At 37.6% G+C, this 18,033-nt stretch overlaps 1 protein-coding gene and 1 long non-coding RNA gene across 8 annotated transcripts in view; one reads left to right on the forward strand and one right to left on the reverse strand.

Annotated features, from left to right (window-relative positions):
- Positions 1–18,033, forward strand: part of LOC136012312 (uncharacterized) — a 69,569-nt gene that overhangs the window by 41,791 nt on the left and 9,745 nt on the right. The gene's annotated exons all lie outside the window — the stretch shown is intronic.
- The window catches only part of CLSTN2 (calsyntenin 2), a 385,524-nt gene continuing 376,813 nt past the window's right edge, over positions 9,323–18,033 (reverse strand). For all 7 annotated transcript variants that reach the window (XM_065675430.1, XM_065675428.1, XM_065675429.1 and 4 more), the window contains one exon: positions 9,323–17,867. In XM_065675430.1, coding sequence (XP_065531502.1) covers positions 17,661–17,867 — 207 coding nt within the window. In that variant the 3' untranslated portion in view covers positions 9,323–17,660. The remainder of the gene's footprint in view (positions 17,868–18,033) is intronic.

An 18,033-nucleotide genomic window follows, 5' to 3' on the forward strand; every position in this document is an offset into this window, starting at 1 on the left:
TTGCAGCTTATTTCTTTTCTTCCTAAATGTTAAGGATAATTTCCAAGTTTTTTTGTAAAACCTGTTCTTGAGACAGCCTGATGTGGATAAAATACACTATTAGGGGACTTCTGTCAAGCTTTGCCACAGAGTAACTGAGACCTTGCACACTCTATATAATTACGTTCTGTTTCATATTACTTACTTGGAAATCTTAGGTAACTGTGGAGTTAAATTTGGAGGTCTTAGAAAGGACAACCTGGATGGAAGACTTAGTAGAATGAGGGACTTCTGGAATGAATAACCTACTATCATTACTCGACTCAGACAATTGAGACTTGAGCTGTACAATGGGCAAAATAGGCTGTCTTCTAAAAATATGTAGCCAAGAAGCATGACTGGAGATACAGGTGACACTTGTCTAATGAGAAATAACAAATTCAAGCAGGCGTGATCCTAAGAAATGTATGACAGAAGGAAGACAAGATTAGTCTTGGGTATTAGGATTCTGTACACAGTACAGAAGTTATGTACCTATAGAGGAAGTCAGTCTTAGAGCCATTAAAGGCCAGTGATGCCTCTACAGAAACTAAAAAAGTAGGAATGTTTTGAGTATTCCATTAAAGTAGAACATAAGCTTTTCCTTGGCTTGCAAAAAAGCAAGCTAGGTACAACTAAAGAAGACTTAATGTTTTTCTCACATTTGTGAAGCTGAGTAACTGGAAGCAGACTTGGCATTTGGACAGTCTTATGTAACTCCTTAAAAGTCAGTCCCAACTCCTGTGAATTAGAGTTGGACAAAACGAACACACCTAGTGTCTGGTGCCTGCCAGCCCTAATCAGGAAACATGGATCAGTTTTGCACAGCACACATTACCACACTTACACACCTAGTCCTTGTGTCGCTTGCCTCACGGACCCTGCCTTCGTATCCTTTAAACCAGCTTCTCCCTCTCTCCACTCCCCTAGTATCTTACCTTCTTTATGCAAGGACGTTTGTCTTTCTGTAAACTAGGACTTTTTCACACCAATACCTCTTTCTTTGTGTGTTTTTATGAGCTCTAAGCCTGGTGATACAGAGTTGGAGTGTTCTACTTATCCCACTGGACATATGAACTCTGAAATAAATTGCTTCAAGGTTACTAATTATTCTGAGATAACTTCTGATGGCTGGCAGCTTGTTAGAGTAGTGCTTTGATAGAGATGTTAAAAACTGACTCAGTTTTGGACATGCTTTGAAATAAGGGGAGATATATGAAGCCAAAACTGAGGCTCACACATTTTAGGGGGTCTTCCTGTGAACCTTCTCCGCAAGATAAGCACAACCTACTGCTTTCACTTACAGCTAAACTTCCTTTCTAAATTTTTCATTTGTAGAAAAGCAGCCACTACTGTGAACCTGATAAACCGGAGCTGCCCCCCATCTGTACTTTGAATCTGTCAATTTGTAGCCTTTTTCCTTACGTATCAATTTATTTAAAGGAAAACCAACCCAAAAAGCAGCCTGTGAGGGAATTGTTGTTCTACCAGAGCCACCTGATTCTGCGGTGTATGTACAGTGGAAACAAATGTTCTTCTCCATCTTGCTTGATACTTCAGGAGTAAAAATAGTTGTTCTGTTTGTCCTTCAGCATTTCATTGAACCAGAGATTCAGAGCCTGGTTCACTTTGAATTCATGCTTAATGAAGCATAAGTTTTATTAATAGCAGCTATTGAATCTGTATAGCATAATAGAAATTTCAGCTTGACACACAGATTCTAACAATGGCTCAAGCAGCGAAGGCTGGCAAAGCCCAGTTGTGATGCACTCCAGAGATTTCAATTCAGTTCCTAATGACACTGCTCATGAATCACTGCCCACAGAAGCAGAAACCTGTTTCTGGATAAGAAAACCCCTTATGGGAGCCAAAGGATGTTCAAACAACAGTATTGGTGAGGCATAATACACATGCTACAGAATGTGGAAGAAAAAATTCTAGCGACTACTGGAGGCAAGCCTCCCAGCTTTGACAAGCTAGCACAGTGTTCTTAATAGTCAGCTCTCCATTTTTTACAATAATTGAGGAGCTCTGGATAGTTCAGAGGGGTTTAGTATTTATTAGTCGGGGAGGTTAATTCAAAAGCATACAGAGAGGGGTAATGAAAAGCACCCCAAGGACTCTGAGTGGTGACGATCCTCACTTACATTAGGCAGCATGGAGTGTGAGCTGTGCAAAACACAAGATGAGCCTGTGAAACACTGTATGGAGCTACCCAGCCTGGTTTTATACCTGAACCAGCTCAGTCACAGCAGCCTTGACTAGCCTGAGTTCTGAGATGTGCAAACCCATCTGCTCTGCTTGTTGGCAGACCAGAGATTTGGTGCACTTGCATTTATTTGGCAGCACACCATAGGTGTTAAGCCCTTTCCAATCCAGCTGCTTTTGCATCAAGCTATTTTGGGAGCTGCTTCACCTATGGAGACTGTTTATTCACAGATAATCTGCTAATAGATAATCTGAGTTGATGATACATGTCGAGTCAAAGAGGGTACATTCCCATCTTATCCTCTGTACCACAAGATCCAAAGTACTTTACAGAGTTAACCAATCAGTATGTAGTAAGTACATTACAGAAGCAACACATGCATTGTTGCATCTAGTTATTGATCTTTGCTTGTTAACTGAGAGCCTTAGTTTAAGGCTAGATATTGACTGAAAACTGTGGGAGAAGGGAAGAATAGTATATAAAGAGACAAAAATTCTACTGATGTAGGTAAGCAGAATCTGATAATCCCACCTGATACAGTGCCTAGTTGGATTCTGCATGTTTTTAAAGTACAGATGTCCAGTGTCTTTCTTACCCAAGCTGTAAAAATTCAGGAGCAAGTCTGTTAATAGATGAAACCGAAGATCCTAGGGGGAAACAGCGTGAGTTCTGTCATTCAGAGTTTCATGATGGATTGCATAATGTGCATAGATATCTGAGGGGAGGATGGAAAGAAGAGGAAGCCTGGATTTTTGCAGCAGTGCCTGGTGACAGAACAAGAGACTATGAGCACAAAGTGAAACACAGGAGGTTCCCTCTGAACATCAGGAAACACTTCTCTGCTGTGAGGGTCATTGAACACTTGCACAGGCTGCCCAGAGAGGCTGTGGAGTTCGTGTCCCTGGAGATGTTCCTGGGCAGCCTGATCTTGCTGTAGGTGACCCTGCTAGATCTGGGGCTTGGTCAAAGTGATCTCCAGTGGTCTGTTCCAGACTTGACCCTTCTGTGATTCTGCGATGCATTATTAACACTGTCATTTGACAAAGCAGTACCAGGGCAGTAGTAAAATGGTTTAGCTTTTAAATTGTAGCCTCTTAACAGAGGCAATAGGTAACAATAATTTTGGTTCTTGAGGAATCTATATATTTCATAAATTTCAAGCTCATAAATTTCAAGCACCAGGATATTCATTGCTATGAATCTCCTGATGTAAGCTGAGGAAGGGTTTTTAGACTTCCTTGGGTTGTAAACTATTTTACAGCAGTGACCAAGATGATTCCTGATCTCCGCTGATGCTCTTACCGCAACTCATTAATGTTATTGCAGCTAAAATGTCACCTTTTAGAAATCTCAATATTTTTTTCCTAAAGCAAACTGTTTTTACTTTGGGTAAGAAAAATAACTGATGTAAAAAAGCCCCAAACTGTAATGAACATGATACTTTTTCCTATGTATAAAAAAAAACCAACTGGTCTCAGCTGCCACACACTCTTCTTTAGTGCTACTGTAGAAACAGGTACCAGCCACTTCTCTTGCTCCATGTTATGGATTCTTACTGCAAGTGCAAGTACTACAATGCTCCGTGTATCATTGAACATAATTGCATTCCTTGACTGTGCATATGAGCAAAACCTCTTTACTTGAACATTACATCTGAGGCTTGCAAGTTTTAGTAATCTCAGAAATGTAGTTGTTCTCTTTCACTAAATGCTAAAATTCTACAGGTTATACTTGTATTTCTGCGTACACTCTATTTTACAGATGATGTTTTGAAAGATAATGATAGGAAAACATTTCAAACCCTCTAAATAAGAATACCCAGAAAAAATATCTGGTTTTCCTCATCTTTAAGGTCTCTAGTGATTTTCTGTCCACTCTGTCCGTCATGTCTCTTTGTAATGCCATTAACTTTACTGCACATGGATTTTACAAGGTCCTGGGAAATTTGGAAGTAGCTGAGTGTTAACTTTGTTTTACCAAAATCTGTTACACAGGTTGATTTTTCTTTTGGAGCTTTTGCAGCAGTTTTTCTCATTTGTATATGCTTATAAATAAATTTTTGTTGTTGTTGTTAGTTTGTTTTGGGTTGTTTTTTTCTTTTGTTTTTTTTTTTTTTTGTCTGTTTGTTTTTAGGATGTATTTCTGATTGAGGAGTTAGTGGGATGTTCAAGTCCTCCTGAAAAATTCATTATCTCTAGGAAATTCTCTGCTGGAATCCGCTCTCTGATTCCCTTGGGGAGCTTTCCTTAAGACATTTTGTGCAGAAGCAGCCAAGGGGAATTTAAAAACTCTCCATGGCCTTATTTACTACCCTGTCCCATTTTGATGAAGAACATCAGACTGTAACTTCTTGCCTGGGGAGAGTGAGGGAAGAGGCAGGAAGACTGAGTAGTGCTGATCTGGTCAGGTAGCATTGTTGAAGCTAGGAGAAAATATTTGGTGATTGCTTTACTGAGACTATCACAGTTGAGTGTACGTGGTGAGACACCAAACCTTGAAGACTGTAGATTGTGCTGCTAGTCTACATTGAGTGAATCTGTTGTAATGAAGCCTGTGTAACTGTAAATCACAGCCTCTAGATCACTAAGATTTTTGTTGGGTGCTGTATCTTGCATCATCTGCATGAATGACAGGAAGGCAGATATAAATCTGTTGGTCCTAAATCTGTCCCTGCTTAAATTTTTCCACCTTGTATGTAATAGTCTATCAACTGTTTTAATCAGCTACAACTTTTAAAAAGCTCTAAACCTATGAGACTTGTCCATATGTGATTCATCTATATATGTCACATAAAAGCTAAATGATGGTTTCTGTCACTTACTGTAATTACCTGCTACTGTTTTAACTTGGACTTGATCTTGGGACTAGGACCAGCTTCTAGTTTCATATTTTCAGTGTGGTAGAGAACTGACGTTCAAACATTTAAACAGTACAAGCAGTAACTTGCACATAAGTAAGGCCGTTTGTATAATTTAACTTTTAATTTCCAATTTTCCTTTTTAGTTGTATCTTTTGTGTGGAACCAGGAAAAAAAATGCTGAAAGTTCTGTGCATGTGTATTATGAGGTTTTCAGCTTGGTAAATTGGGGAAGATTTATCGTAATATTTGGTTACTGGAGATACCTGTTTAGGCAAACTAGACCACTGTGATTTGCTGACGGTTCCTTAAATCTGGGAAGGAGGGAAGGATTATGGTGGTCCTTAGAGAAACTGCAAAAGGTGCAAAGAATTGGAATTATGAATAGAGTGAAACCATAAATAGCTATTATGAAGCAAATTAACTCTGTCCCAGCCCAAACCAGGACACAATATTATGTCTCAATAATTAGCAGACAATGTTTTCTAATATTTATTCATGAATAGTCACAAAGAGAAGAAAATTATAGTTGGAAAATTTTAGGCTGTTTTTCTAGAGCACCCATAACTCATTTTGTTTCTTTGAATCACTGCAGTTTTATCATGATCCATTAGGTCTAGACTCAGGACTTCTGAAAAACCCATCTTGAATTACTGGTAGGCGTTACAGCCCTTTAAATTGCTAGAAACAAAATGCAAGGTCAAAACCTGCAGTAACTTGTGTGTCTTTTCAGGTCATTGCATAGTAGACCTATATTTTAAGAGAGAGTGCCAGGAGCTTATGGTTACTCTGGTTGGGACTAATGTGTGATACAATTTTCTTTTTTCCCTCTTTTTAACTAATGACACATGCAGAGGTATAAATCCAGGTTGCATGGAAGGATGAAAGGAGAGGAAAGACAGGTAGGAATTGCTCTATAAGGAAGGAAGGATAAATAGATTTAAAAACTTTTTTTTTTTTTCTCTTCTCTATTAGGGAAACAGGGCTTGGAGCTATGGAAACTGATGGTGGGCTCAGCCTTCCTTGAGTGGTACAGTCAGTACAGCTACTCCTAAGTAATATTTTGGATCTACAGGAAGCTTTATTATTAAGACGTGAAAAGGACCATATTTTATCACATTATGCTAACGGGAATAACCTTTTGGGAAATCGGGAAGGATTATTTAAATACATCTTCTTGACTATCCTTAGGTAAAGAGAAAGTGGAACTTTGTACCGAAGTAAAGCTTATGTGAATTAGAGTATGAGGGATTAATGGACCTCTGGCTACTGGTAAGACTCATTTCTCCTGTAGACTCTTAGCAATGAAAATGATATTGTGGAACAGTACATGTCAAAAAATATGGGGGAATACTCCTTAAAGTGAAAGAATGAGGCATTTACTCAGTTACCATAATCAGAAACCACTTGCAAAATATTAAATCACAGAATCAGAGCAAATAGGCTGGGAGTGATGCCTTACAGTCTTGGTGGCCCTCCATTTATACTGTCCAGTTTCCCAGTGTCTTGTGTTACAATACAAAATTTTGGATATAGCCTTGCTTGTGCCAGATACAGGGAATAGTCACTTCCCTTGACCCATTAGTGCACTCTTATTGGTGCAGCCAGCATGAAGTGTTCAGCAACTGCTGCTTGGGGTGTACCTTGTCCATCTGACCTTCCTTCCCCCAAGTCTTGTTACAAAAAGCTGCTTTCTACCCCTTCTGCCCCTATCCATCACTGTTGCAGCGGGTTTTTCTATCGCAGGTATAGGGCTTCACATTTGGCTATTGCTTAAGTTTTGTCAGCCTGTTCCTCCAGCCTGGTGAGGTATCCCTGAATGGTAGCTCAGCCCTCCGTTGTATCAGCTGCTCCCTCTATCACTTTGGTGTCATTCCCCTATGATACGTCTGCAGTGTGAGGCAGACTGACCATGCACCACTCTTTGCAAGGTTCCTGTGAGTTGTCAAAGGCAGACTAATAGGTGTTTCAGGCAGAATGGAGTATAAATAACCCCCCTGAGACTAATGTGGCAACTGCATTTAGCTTAAATGCTGTAATAGTACAGCTATATTCTTTCTGTAAACTCAAAAATTGAACACAAGCACATGAAGACAAAGTGCAAGTTATTTTATAGGCTATTTAAGGCCAATCTTCAAAAGCGGAAACAATCACTCGGAAGTGTATTTCTCCTCTTATACATAAAATTATTTTTGTTATGCAGCCTGAATAGCTCAAGAAGATGCTAAGAGTGAGTGTCGTTTACACATATTTCATTTGTTTTGAATGAGTCATTAAACATTTTGACTCGGAAAAAGGTCATGTTTAGTAAGAGATCCTTTAGGCTATAGCACAGAAGTATAATGTTTTGTAGTATTTTGAATACATTTAATCTTCATATTCACAGACAATTTTGATTAATATCTTAATTGTATAGTCAAAGCTATTTTCAAAGTATATACTGTACATATTATGTTTAAATAACCTTTGCAGAAAAATATTGTGTTGTGGGAGAATTCTTCAGTTTTAATTTAACAGCCTGATAGGGCCCTTACAAGCTACTTGAAACAAGAAAATCTTTGTCATTCGCTGTTCAGGTATTGTGTAATTTAGTCTTGCAGAATATCAAACTCCTCCTGTTTGTATTTGTTAACAAAAATAGTAATTTCTAATCTAGATCTTCTAGAATTGCTGAGAAAGCCATCTTCTAGGCGTGTGATAGGTGAGGTTAATCTTAAGCAGCTTGAATAGGAGACATCTGAAAAGGTCCCTTCCAATTCTCTTTATCTGAATAGTATGGTACTAAGCCTTCCCAGTTTTTGAGGCACACTAGGGCTGGCTCATGAATTCTAATAGATTGCTAAGGCTGCAGTGATGGGCTCCAGTGTCTGGATGTGAGATGCAGGAAATGGACTTCTGTTTGAAATCTGTAAACCTGCAACACTGCTCTGTAACTATGGCAAAACAGGAGTGCAAACTGAAACGTTGCCTACAGCACTTACTCTGTTCAGCACAACACAAAGAAGGCTGGAGATACTGTTTCAGGGGTTCACATTAGGTTTTTGCCTTTAATTGCACCTTTTGAAGTGGGACCCTTCTAAAGATTGAAAGGAGTTGAACTGCATCTTAGACAGCTGGTGTTGGGTATGTACCTGAGTGTGGCTAATGAGATACATGTCGAGGATTTATTGTATTGTGACTTGTAAGACACTCCTTTTGTAATCAGTGTAAAATCTTGTTAAAGAACTAGATTGAGTCTAAGGACTAACAAGGAGGGGAGCTGTAGACAGAGCAGAAGGCAGAAAGGTGTTTGGTGTATTACTGTATGTGATGAGATGATACTTATCACGTGCAACTGTAATTCATAGGCAGATGACTCAAAATTACATTTCCCTCTTTGTACTATCTCATAATTTATGTGTGTAATATATGGTATAATCACTTTTCTCTTTAATCTTTTATCAGACCAAAATGAAGTGTGAAAATAGATGGCTCTTAAATATAAATGCCAACAAGTCAAAAGACATGTAGATGTGGAGCTTGGAGGCGTAGTTTAGTTGTGGACTTGGCAGTGCTGTGTTAGCGGTTGGACTTGGTGATCTTAAGGGACTTTTCCAACCTTCATGAGTCTAATGAGTCTAAAGTCTTCCAAAGGTTCCCTTTCCCTTGCTTATCTTTCCGTGTTCTTAGCAGAGGGATAAAAAGTTACGTAGATGCTTTAAAACTGTAGTGAGTCTTTCGTATGTTACTGAGACATGGTATGTTCTTCCCTAGGAATTAGCAAAAGAGCTTACAGATACAGACCAGGTATTTAACCTTTACCACCAGAGGTGCTAATGTTTAAGGGTCATTGTTCAGGAAATTAGAACATCCCAATAACTGGTGAAATAAAGATTACAGAACATTCATTACCTTTTATGTGAAATTCTAAAATTATATTTATTGGCCAAATCACAGAAAGTGCCGTAGTGACCACAAAAATGAACCTGGTTTTATACATGCACAGATGTACAGGCCAGATTGTAAAATAACAGATCTACTTCCATTATGCATTTAATCAATCATGTGGCAAACATGGATATTAACAATCTTGAGTTCATAAATGACTGTGCAAATTGACATGGCTTATTATGAAATACACCACTATGCCATGGAAGGGGTTTTGTACAGTTTATTCACACTATATGTACTTTACCATGTCAAAATTTATTGAGCATTTTCCTAAAGCAAAGGTTGTTTTTAACCCACCCCCCCCCCCAAACAAAAAAAAAAACACCCCAAAACCCATCAGGTTTTATATGTGTTCATAAATTAATTTCATATTTACCTTTTTAATTGCACATGGTCATTTAATTCCTCATTCTGCATAAATTGTAGATTCACACTTTCATAAATGCTTTTAGCATCTCCAATGACATGTCAGGAAGTGATTTATGACTGATGTACACATTAAGATATTTTTAATGATGAGCATCTCTCCTGATGTGTCTGTTGTTTAGAGACACACTAAAGGGGTTGCAACCCTTTAATGACAAGTTTATTTGAATCCCATCTGATACTTTTTTTTTTTTTTTTTTTTTTTGTCAATGGAAGTGGCCACAACTATACTGAGATTGGACTGCTAGGAAAAAATCCCAAGCTACAAAAGCTATGCTACCAACTGCAGTTACTGCTTGTCAACAAGAACTAATGCAGCAACGTGGAAGTGAATCTGGGAAATAATGAACTGTGTGTGAAAAGTTCGAGATTTGTGCAGACAGATGACGTATCATGCTTACTGTCAAGCTGTGATGAAATCTGGAATAGAATTGTCCAAGTCAGCTAGAGCACACAGCTGTTACGTTCAACATGAGATTATTTTTAGCTCTTTAAACTCTTCTCAATAACATAATTCATAACTATATGGTTAATTCTAACCAGAAAAAAACCCTTTCTCCAAACTGCCAACAATATTCAGGGTGAATGTCTGATTCCTGCTCTGCTATTAATCACAGCTTAAGTAATTTTTTACAGTTCCTTGCTCAGGAATTCCTTTTTTCTCTCCCTTAGTGTTACAACCTCACTTTCCATGGCTTCATCATTTCGCTAGCTAGCCTACTAGATTCATGCAGTGGATGGTTTTGGAAAGGTGGGCAAAAGAAAAATGGCAGGAAGCAATAATGACACCGTTTTACTGAAAACAGAACGCTATTTCTGCTAGCTTTTCTTATACTTTGTATTAGCTAATGCCAAAGCAGTCATCTTCTGTTTGCATGTGACCTAAAACCAGTGATGGCAACTTGTAATTCCCTACAGAATTATTTGGACAGTGCTGTTTGACACCTATTAGAGGCAGAGATGTGCTGAGGGAAGCATATAGCATCCTTAAGTCAACACTGGAAGCCTTAGATTGGGTGTTCTCCCTTTTACATTAATCCTTTTAGATAGAGCAGATGAGGGTGGCAGTTTTATTTCACTTGGGTCTTAGTGATGCAGTGGATCTTTGAGCATAAGATTTTTAGTTCTGTTCTGGCTTTCTGGTATAGAAGGCAGGGCTAGAAGGAAATATATGAATTATAAGATCCAAGCTCTACCTCTTTCTCTGTTTTGAACAGGGGTTTGCTTGAGGCATGCTTGAAAACTGACCATGTAGTCATGCTGTCAGTAGGAGACCACAAATGGATTGCAAATTTGCAGTATTACATTAGACACGGCAGTACTCAGAAAAGTTGGCACAGTTCTATTTATTTGCAGCAGTTACCATATGGCTAGAAATCTTGAGTAACTGGTTTAGAAAGCAGGTGTATTATACCAATGAGATTTGAGGTGAAACAACATATACTAATTTGTCTTAAAGGAATGTACTGGTAATAGTTACTGTTAAGTGCAGGGACACTTAGAAGCAAGGACACATGAATGACAATGTCTGTTTTCAACTTAATTATGGCAATATAAATGTTAACAAATTACTACTTTGTACTAATGGCTGGCTGGCTCCAAGGTTTATAGGTTGGCTTTGTTAATTGTACTGACGTGAAAGACACTGCCAAATTCATATCATATATGAGAACTTATCCATAGATTACAGCAATAATTTTTTTAAGATCCAAGTTTCAATAAGAATCTATTGTTTAACCTTTGTCGATCTCTGCAGTGACATACACCAACACAGAGCAGGTTAACAGAGTGAACTGACTATTAGAAAACTAAGGAAGTATCAGGTTCTTAGTTAGAGTATTAATGACGTTGCACAGAAAGGTAAGACTGAAGACAGAAATGTGAGACTGAAGGAATGAACTGGAAGGAGGAGGGATTCATAAATGCTCTAATAAATTACTAACTAGGTAACTATCCGCAAATATTCAAAGGATATAAATCATGGTTAGAGGAATTATTTAGGGTGGTGCAAAAGATATAACTGGGATAATGAGATAAAAATTACAAAAAGGATTATTTAAATTCATTATCAGGAAAATCTTTCAAATAGACTGTACAATTATCTCCCAGGGGAAGAAGCAGCTTAAAAATATCTAAGTAGGTTGAAATACCCCCAGCCCTAACACTAGGAAATATATTCTAGAGAGCAATTAATTCAGCACTGTTAGCATAATATTTTAGCTGTACTACTTTTTATTTGTCTTATAATCTTTATTTCTAGGATTTAATGAGTCAAGCAGCAACAACTAAATACACTGAAACTTAGATGAAACAGATAGTAGGAATCCTAACTGTAGTGTGTATTACTCTACAAAGCAAAAATTCTGTCCCTGTTGTGATGATCCTTTGAACAGAACTGCCTGTTAACCACATTTAAGTATTTACTCAAGCTTCTGTTGGTGCAGTATTTACAGCAGAATGTAACCCCCCCATCTTTTGAAAGGTAACTCACATTTCTTGGATCAGTTTGTGGAGGAGCTAACAAGGAGCTACAAGGTCATCTCGGAAGCGTTTAACTTCCTATTTTTTTTTTTTCCTCACTGATTCAGATAGCTGTCAGTTCTGGACACGAAGATAGCATATTGCCACTTTCTTACTGTTTGACACTCAATCTTTTAATGTCTCTTGTTTCTAGAAGATAAAATTCCAGGGTTTTTCTACATCAGCTGGAAACCTTAACTCTTTGTTTTCTGTTCATGCTTCCTTCTCTTCTCCCTCCCTTTTCACTCTCCCCTAAATAATAGTTCAATATTCTGAAAGAACTGTCTGCAGTCAAACTATTCCACATGCTAAAGAGCATTCCTAGTTAAAACAACCATTCACCTTCTCATCTGTGGTATGTGCACACCAAGTAGAGTGTAGACAAGAATGTGTTGCCAGTTTCTGTACTGGTTAGAAATGCCATTGTAGTCCAGGTAGGAAGGTAATGTCTGAACTTCCCAAACTGTCTAGATTTATACAAAAACAACAGGGAGGGCAGCAAAAAGGCCTTTTACTCCCATGAAATTTTCCATGTTTCTGAAGGATGAGAATAGAATATGATTGTAACACCTCTGTCTCCCATTTGAAGACAGCTTCTCTTTGCTTTGGGCAGGCTTTATGCACCTCCTACTGGAAGCTGCACTCTCATTGTACAATATATTTATTTAGCTGGGAAAAATAATTCTTCAGCCTCTTTGTTCTCAGCATTGGCATAAATATGGGCAGTACGTGGCCCTGTAGCTTGAACAGCTGATGAATACACAATTTTTTTATGATTTAGAGCTGAAAATAGGAATGAGGGCTTTTTCTGACTGTTGCTTTAAATGTTTGTAATGTTTCAAACTATAGTGTTCCTTGATATGCCATAACTAATGAAACAAGAACCCAGAGTTCTTGACTGTAACCATGGTGTCATTCATTTTGGGTGTGTATAAGGTGCCCCACAATGGAGGGCTGTAAGTACAGCTGCAACAGAATTACTGAATCAAGACCACCACCAAGCTCTTTGACAGCGCTTTTCATCTACAGGTCTCATAGTACTTTGATGTTGGTGTCATTATTCCTATTTACAAGCAGAGAAATGGGAACTAGCAAGCCACTGCCAATATCTACTCAAAAAGCAGCAAAATCCCTCAGGGGAATTACCACATCTGCCTGATCTGGTAACTGCCTTTTAATCACCAACAGAATGAATATACAAAATATCCTGGGTTAATTTCCTGTGTATTAGGCTTCAATAATGTGGGTTAGAATTGGTATCTTAAATCCCTTTGTTAGACAGAGGTTTGTGAAATGAATGTCCTTGCTCCCCCTTTCAGTTTTGTTCTGTTCAAGCACTGTGAGTTTTTATTTTATGATCATGTTGTCTTTAGGAGAAAAAAAGAAAACCCAACAAGGAAAACAACCCCCCCGAAAACCCTATAACAGGCTTGTTCCTTGTTACCTTTATAAAAGTAATGAAATAGTTACCTTGAGAGATACCACTGGAGTAACTTGCTTAACAGATTTAACAGAAATGCTTCTTGAGATTGGGTGTGTCAACAGGGTATGTGCTGTAATTTTCGTGCTTATCTTTGAAACGTGTCTTTATTCTCCACCCTGATTAAACGACCTGGATTCCAGGAGAGCTGAACAGAAAAACCACACAACCCAGGCTCCAAACAACAAAACTCCTTAGTGCTAAAGCAAACACTCTGATCATTGACGCACTTTTTTTTGTTGATTCACCTGGGACTGTCATCTCCTTCACTGGTGGTCTGAAACATGCAGCATTAAGGGACATGATACATTTCAATTTACAATGCTTCCCACACTGCCTGTTATATTTTTTTGCTGTTGAAAACAAAACCCAACCAACCAAAACTCAACAACAAAAACGTTTGACATAAGGGTACATCAATTGTCCAGGATCTCTGGATGCTTGTAGAAGGTGTTTATGCTATATTGCAAAGTGTTGCATAGTTTGGATATAAGCATGGGAGTGTTGTTGTTTTTAGGCTACACCTGGATCTTTGAGGGACAAGGAGGGCTGTCACTCTTATGGCTACAAATAACATTTTATTTTAAGATAGTATTAAAGTATTTTAAATAGTATTAATTTTAATTCATATTAACTAGTATTAAAGTATTAAATTTAGCTGTAAATAACATTTTATTTTCAACTAGTACTAAAGATGTCATGAAACCCTACATGTCTGTTGGTAATTTAAACTGGTGTTAGCCAATGCAGTAAATATTGAGATTATTAATAACTATGCATTTTAAGGTGTGCTTGCAAATATGGAACACCTGTGAGGGGGACAAAACTGAAACAGCAACAAGCAATTGAGTACAAAAAGCAACTTCGGCAGCTATATAAAATCAGATAATGCAGCTTGGATTTTACTTTTTATTTTTTGGTAGGTTTTGCAGCTTTTTCCAGCCTTAGGTTAGAATTTTAACAATTAAAAAAGATTGATGCGATGTAATTTTAGACCTCAGGTGTCACACATTGCTTACACCAAGTATTATGGGCACCTCTCCACACCCAGGGAAGTGGTGGAGTCACCGTTCCTGGAGGTATTTAAGAGGTATTGATGTGGTCATGGGAAATCATTTAGTGGTGGTGTGGCAGTGCTTGGTGTTAACAGTTAGATTTGAGTAATTTTAATGTCTTTTCCAACCTAAATGATTTTATGATTTTAAACACTTCTTTTTCAGAGAGGAAAGGAGAGATTTGTGGTTTTTGATTAGGGAAGAAAAAAAGATGTGTGTGCCTATGTAATCATGTATATATTTATGTCTTCTGGTTTCTCTTGAAGCAAGTAGCTTACATCAAAACCAGTAATTCATGGAGGGAGAAAACAGTATTTCTGTGTTATTCTACGAGTAGGCTTTTTCTTATGAAGCCATTGCTGTCAACTGCTATACAAAAAATTTAAATTCTAAGGTTCATTTTGCGAAGAATTATGTCATTCTCATTAACATTGTGTGAAAAGGATTTTTCTGTTTATTTGAATGAAAAATGCTGCATTACGCACTCCAATGAGTAATCTAAAATAAGCACAGTGATACATTTTTGTTTGCTCAATATCTTGTTGCAACCCAAATTTTGGTGATAACACACATGCCTCTATTACTTTGCTTAGGTTTAAAAATGCAGGTTTATTTACAGTAGAGAAAATAGTTTGCTTCTTGTGTAATGTACCAGCAAGACCTGAATAAATCTGTTGCTTCCACTAACAAAAGGACAAAAATCTGTTAGATGGAGAAACACACTGATGAAGACATGAACATATGAAAGAATTAAAGGCTGTCAATATGGCTGTAAATTGCCGTTTTCAAATTGCCGTAATATTTGCTGTGATGACAATAATAATAATAAAAAAAATCTAAGTACATTTTTAAATCTGAAATTGACTTTTAAACAACTAGTTTTAATTTAAAATCTTTTTTTTTTCTGAGCAGAAAGCTTTGCTGATAGGTGCTGTTAACAAGCATCATGAAGAGCCTGCTTCATGTCCCTAATGAAAATCAACACTAGGAAGTTATTAAAGATACTAAGATGGCAGGATATGATCTAACATAAAACTTCTGTTCAAGTTATTCAGCACTTTAAAATTATTTTTGTATTAAACAGAAATGTTGGCCTATTTTACAAGTTTTACTCCTGCATGCGTTTATGTGGGACTGATTCTGCAAATGTTCTTGTGAGTTTAATATACGTGAGAGATCAGAATAAAAATAAAACAGGACTGCTCACATAAGAACACTTCTATAGTGCCAGTATTTAAAATCATGTTGGCACAAGAAGAAGAATAAGAAGAAGTCTCATTTAAAAATTAATTTAGGATTCTTTTCATTTACTTTCTACTTACTGATCTCACGATCTAGTTGCTGTCAATCCTTTCCTGCAACTGTCAGATGCAGAAGCTGGAATTAAAAGCACCCTAAACCTACAATATGTTGTCTATATTCCAAGATGTGCAGGAGTTGCTAATAATTCAGTACTGAGGGAGGGAGATACCCTTAAGATTGTTCAGGTTACTCTCTGCTATATTAACTATGATTTGTGAGTGCTCAGGAAAGTCCTGTTGTGGCAAAGCTGACTGCTACTTTATCTAGGAGAGAGAAAGCAGCTGATTTTAAACAGCAAATTACAAAAGTAAAAGCAAAAATCAGTGATGAAATTATAAAGAAAAGGATGTACTTAAAAACAGACAAGCCACCAGACAGCATTCATTTCCATGCCATTTTGTTTTTTATGCATCGGCGAAGTTATCCTAGCTGTATCATTTGATATGCAGAGCATCTGAAGATACAAAGATAATTAAGGGAAGGGGACAAAACCCACACCACACAGACTTACAAACACATTGTACTAGCTTTGCTTCTATTTTTTTTTATTCCTTTTTAAACAGTGTTTAAGAAAAATATGCTGTGTTACCATAACAAACTAAAATACTCTCTCAACCTCTTCAGATTTTAGGTTTTGTTTTCACTTCTTTCTTTTGGTTCCAGGTAGGTTTTGTTTGTTCTTGTTCTACTTTACAAAACTGTTTATCAACATTAATGGCTTCAGAAGAAATAAGGGAGAATTATGAGTGCAAAAGAGAGCTGACAGTTGTGTATGCTGACACTGTCTCTTGTGCCACTCGTAAGTGGGTAAGGGGAGAGAAGAAACAGGACATAATGTGTTATAGAATACAGTCAGACATGAATTCCAGCTGGCATTCACTAAATCAAAAGGGAGTATTTTCTTCATGTAAAAATCATTGTTAAAATCCCAACCATACGTAGCTATGGAATAATGGGGTCACTAATTTTCCACTACTTCAGTAAGATGCTGCAGCAAGCGAATGACTTTACAAGACAGAAAGTTTAAAGCATTGATTTGCTGCCAATTCCTCAATCCGTAACTAATGAGCTCCTCTACAGGTTTTACAGTAAATCAATACCATTAGAATTTACAGTTTGCATAAGCTCACATTACTCAATCTGTGGACACAGAATGATTTTTGTCAGTAACCTTCAGCAGCCCCTTCTTGTTGCTGGGTTTTTTTTACTTAACTCTCGTAATATGGGTAGGTTGGATAAAATCCCTATCCTGAGGGTTCTGACAGCATGCCTGAAAAGATTGCCCACTTCTACACAGGTGCACATGCTTCCCTTGTCAAGTCCTAGATATTCCCTTGTAGAAGACAGCTAACATCCAAGAAAGCAGGATGAGATGACAAATGGAATTCAGTCTCTGTCACCTGTAGTACTAAAACTCTCCCCCATTTGAAGGTGGACTGTATTTTACAGAGTGTGAAGTCATGTGGCAACTGTTATTTGGACCCACACACATAATTCTTCATAACAAGCTGAAATCTCTCCTGTATGAAAAAAAAAAATAAATAGGAAAGATAAAAACCTCTATGAACTGAGCGACAGGACTTTTGTCACATATCTGCAGTATAGAAACAGGAAATTGAGAACTATGCTTGCTAACAGATCAAGTTCTAGATTACTTTATTACTGGTGATGCCAGTATGTTTGTACGATGTTTTTTCCAGGCTTTGTAATAAAAGGGTCAGTTCTACCATTACCAATTACTACAAGAAGATCTTTTTAGGCAAAACAGTTATAGGCAGGCAGAAGTTGAAATCCTGTCAATTAACAGACTCAGAAAAAACATTGTATTGGGTGTTACAAAAGAGCAACGTGGCTGGAGGGCTGTTAGTACGGGAGTGTTGAATCATCCCACTCCAGCTGCTCTTGCCTGGTGACCTTCTGTTTATCTCTCTTCTGGACAATCACTTCCTCTTCCTCCTCCTCATCTTCCTCCTCCTCTTCACTTTCATCAGATTCAGCACTGGTTGTGTCTTCATCTTCTATATCTTCTTCATCACTTTCCTCTTCTGTCTGATGAGGCTTTTCATATTTCTACAGTACAGTTGGAGAAATAAAATAGACACAGTAGAAGAAAATTGCCTTCTTCCTAGCCAGTGGCTGTGAGAATGTGAGCATTTATGCCACGTTTAGAAATACTAATGTCCTGGGAACATCCGCTCTCCATCATTATGTGACTATTAGGCATTAATTATAATAG

This window comes from Lathamus discolor, chromosome 3 (assembly GCF_037157495.1).
Source record: "Lathamus discolor isolate bLatDis1 chromosome 3, bLatDis1.hap1, whole genome shotgun sequence".
NCBI classification, from domain to species: Eukaryota; Metazoa; Chordata; class Aves; order Psittaciformes; family Psittacidae; genus Lathamus; species Lathamus discolor.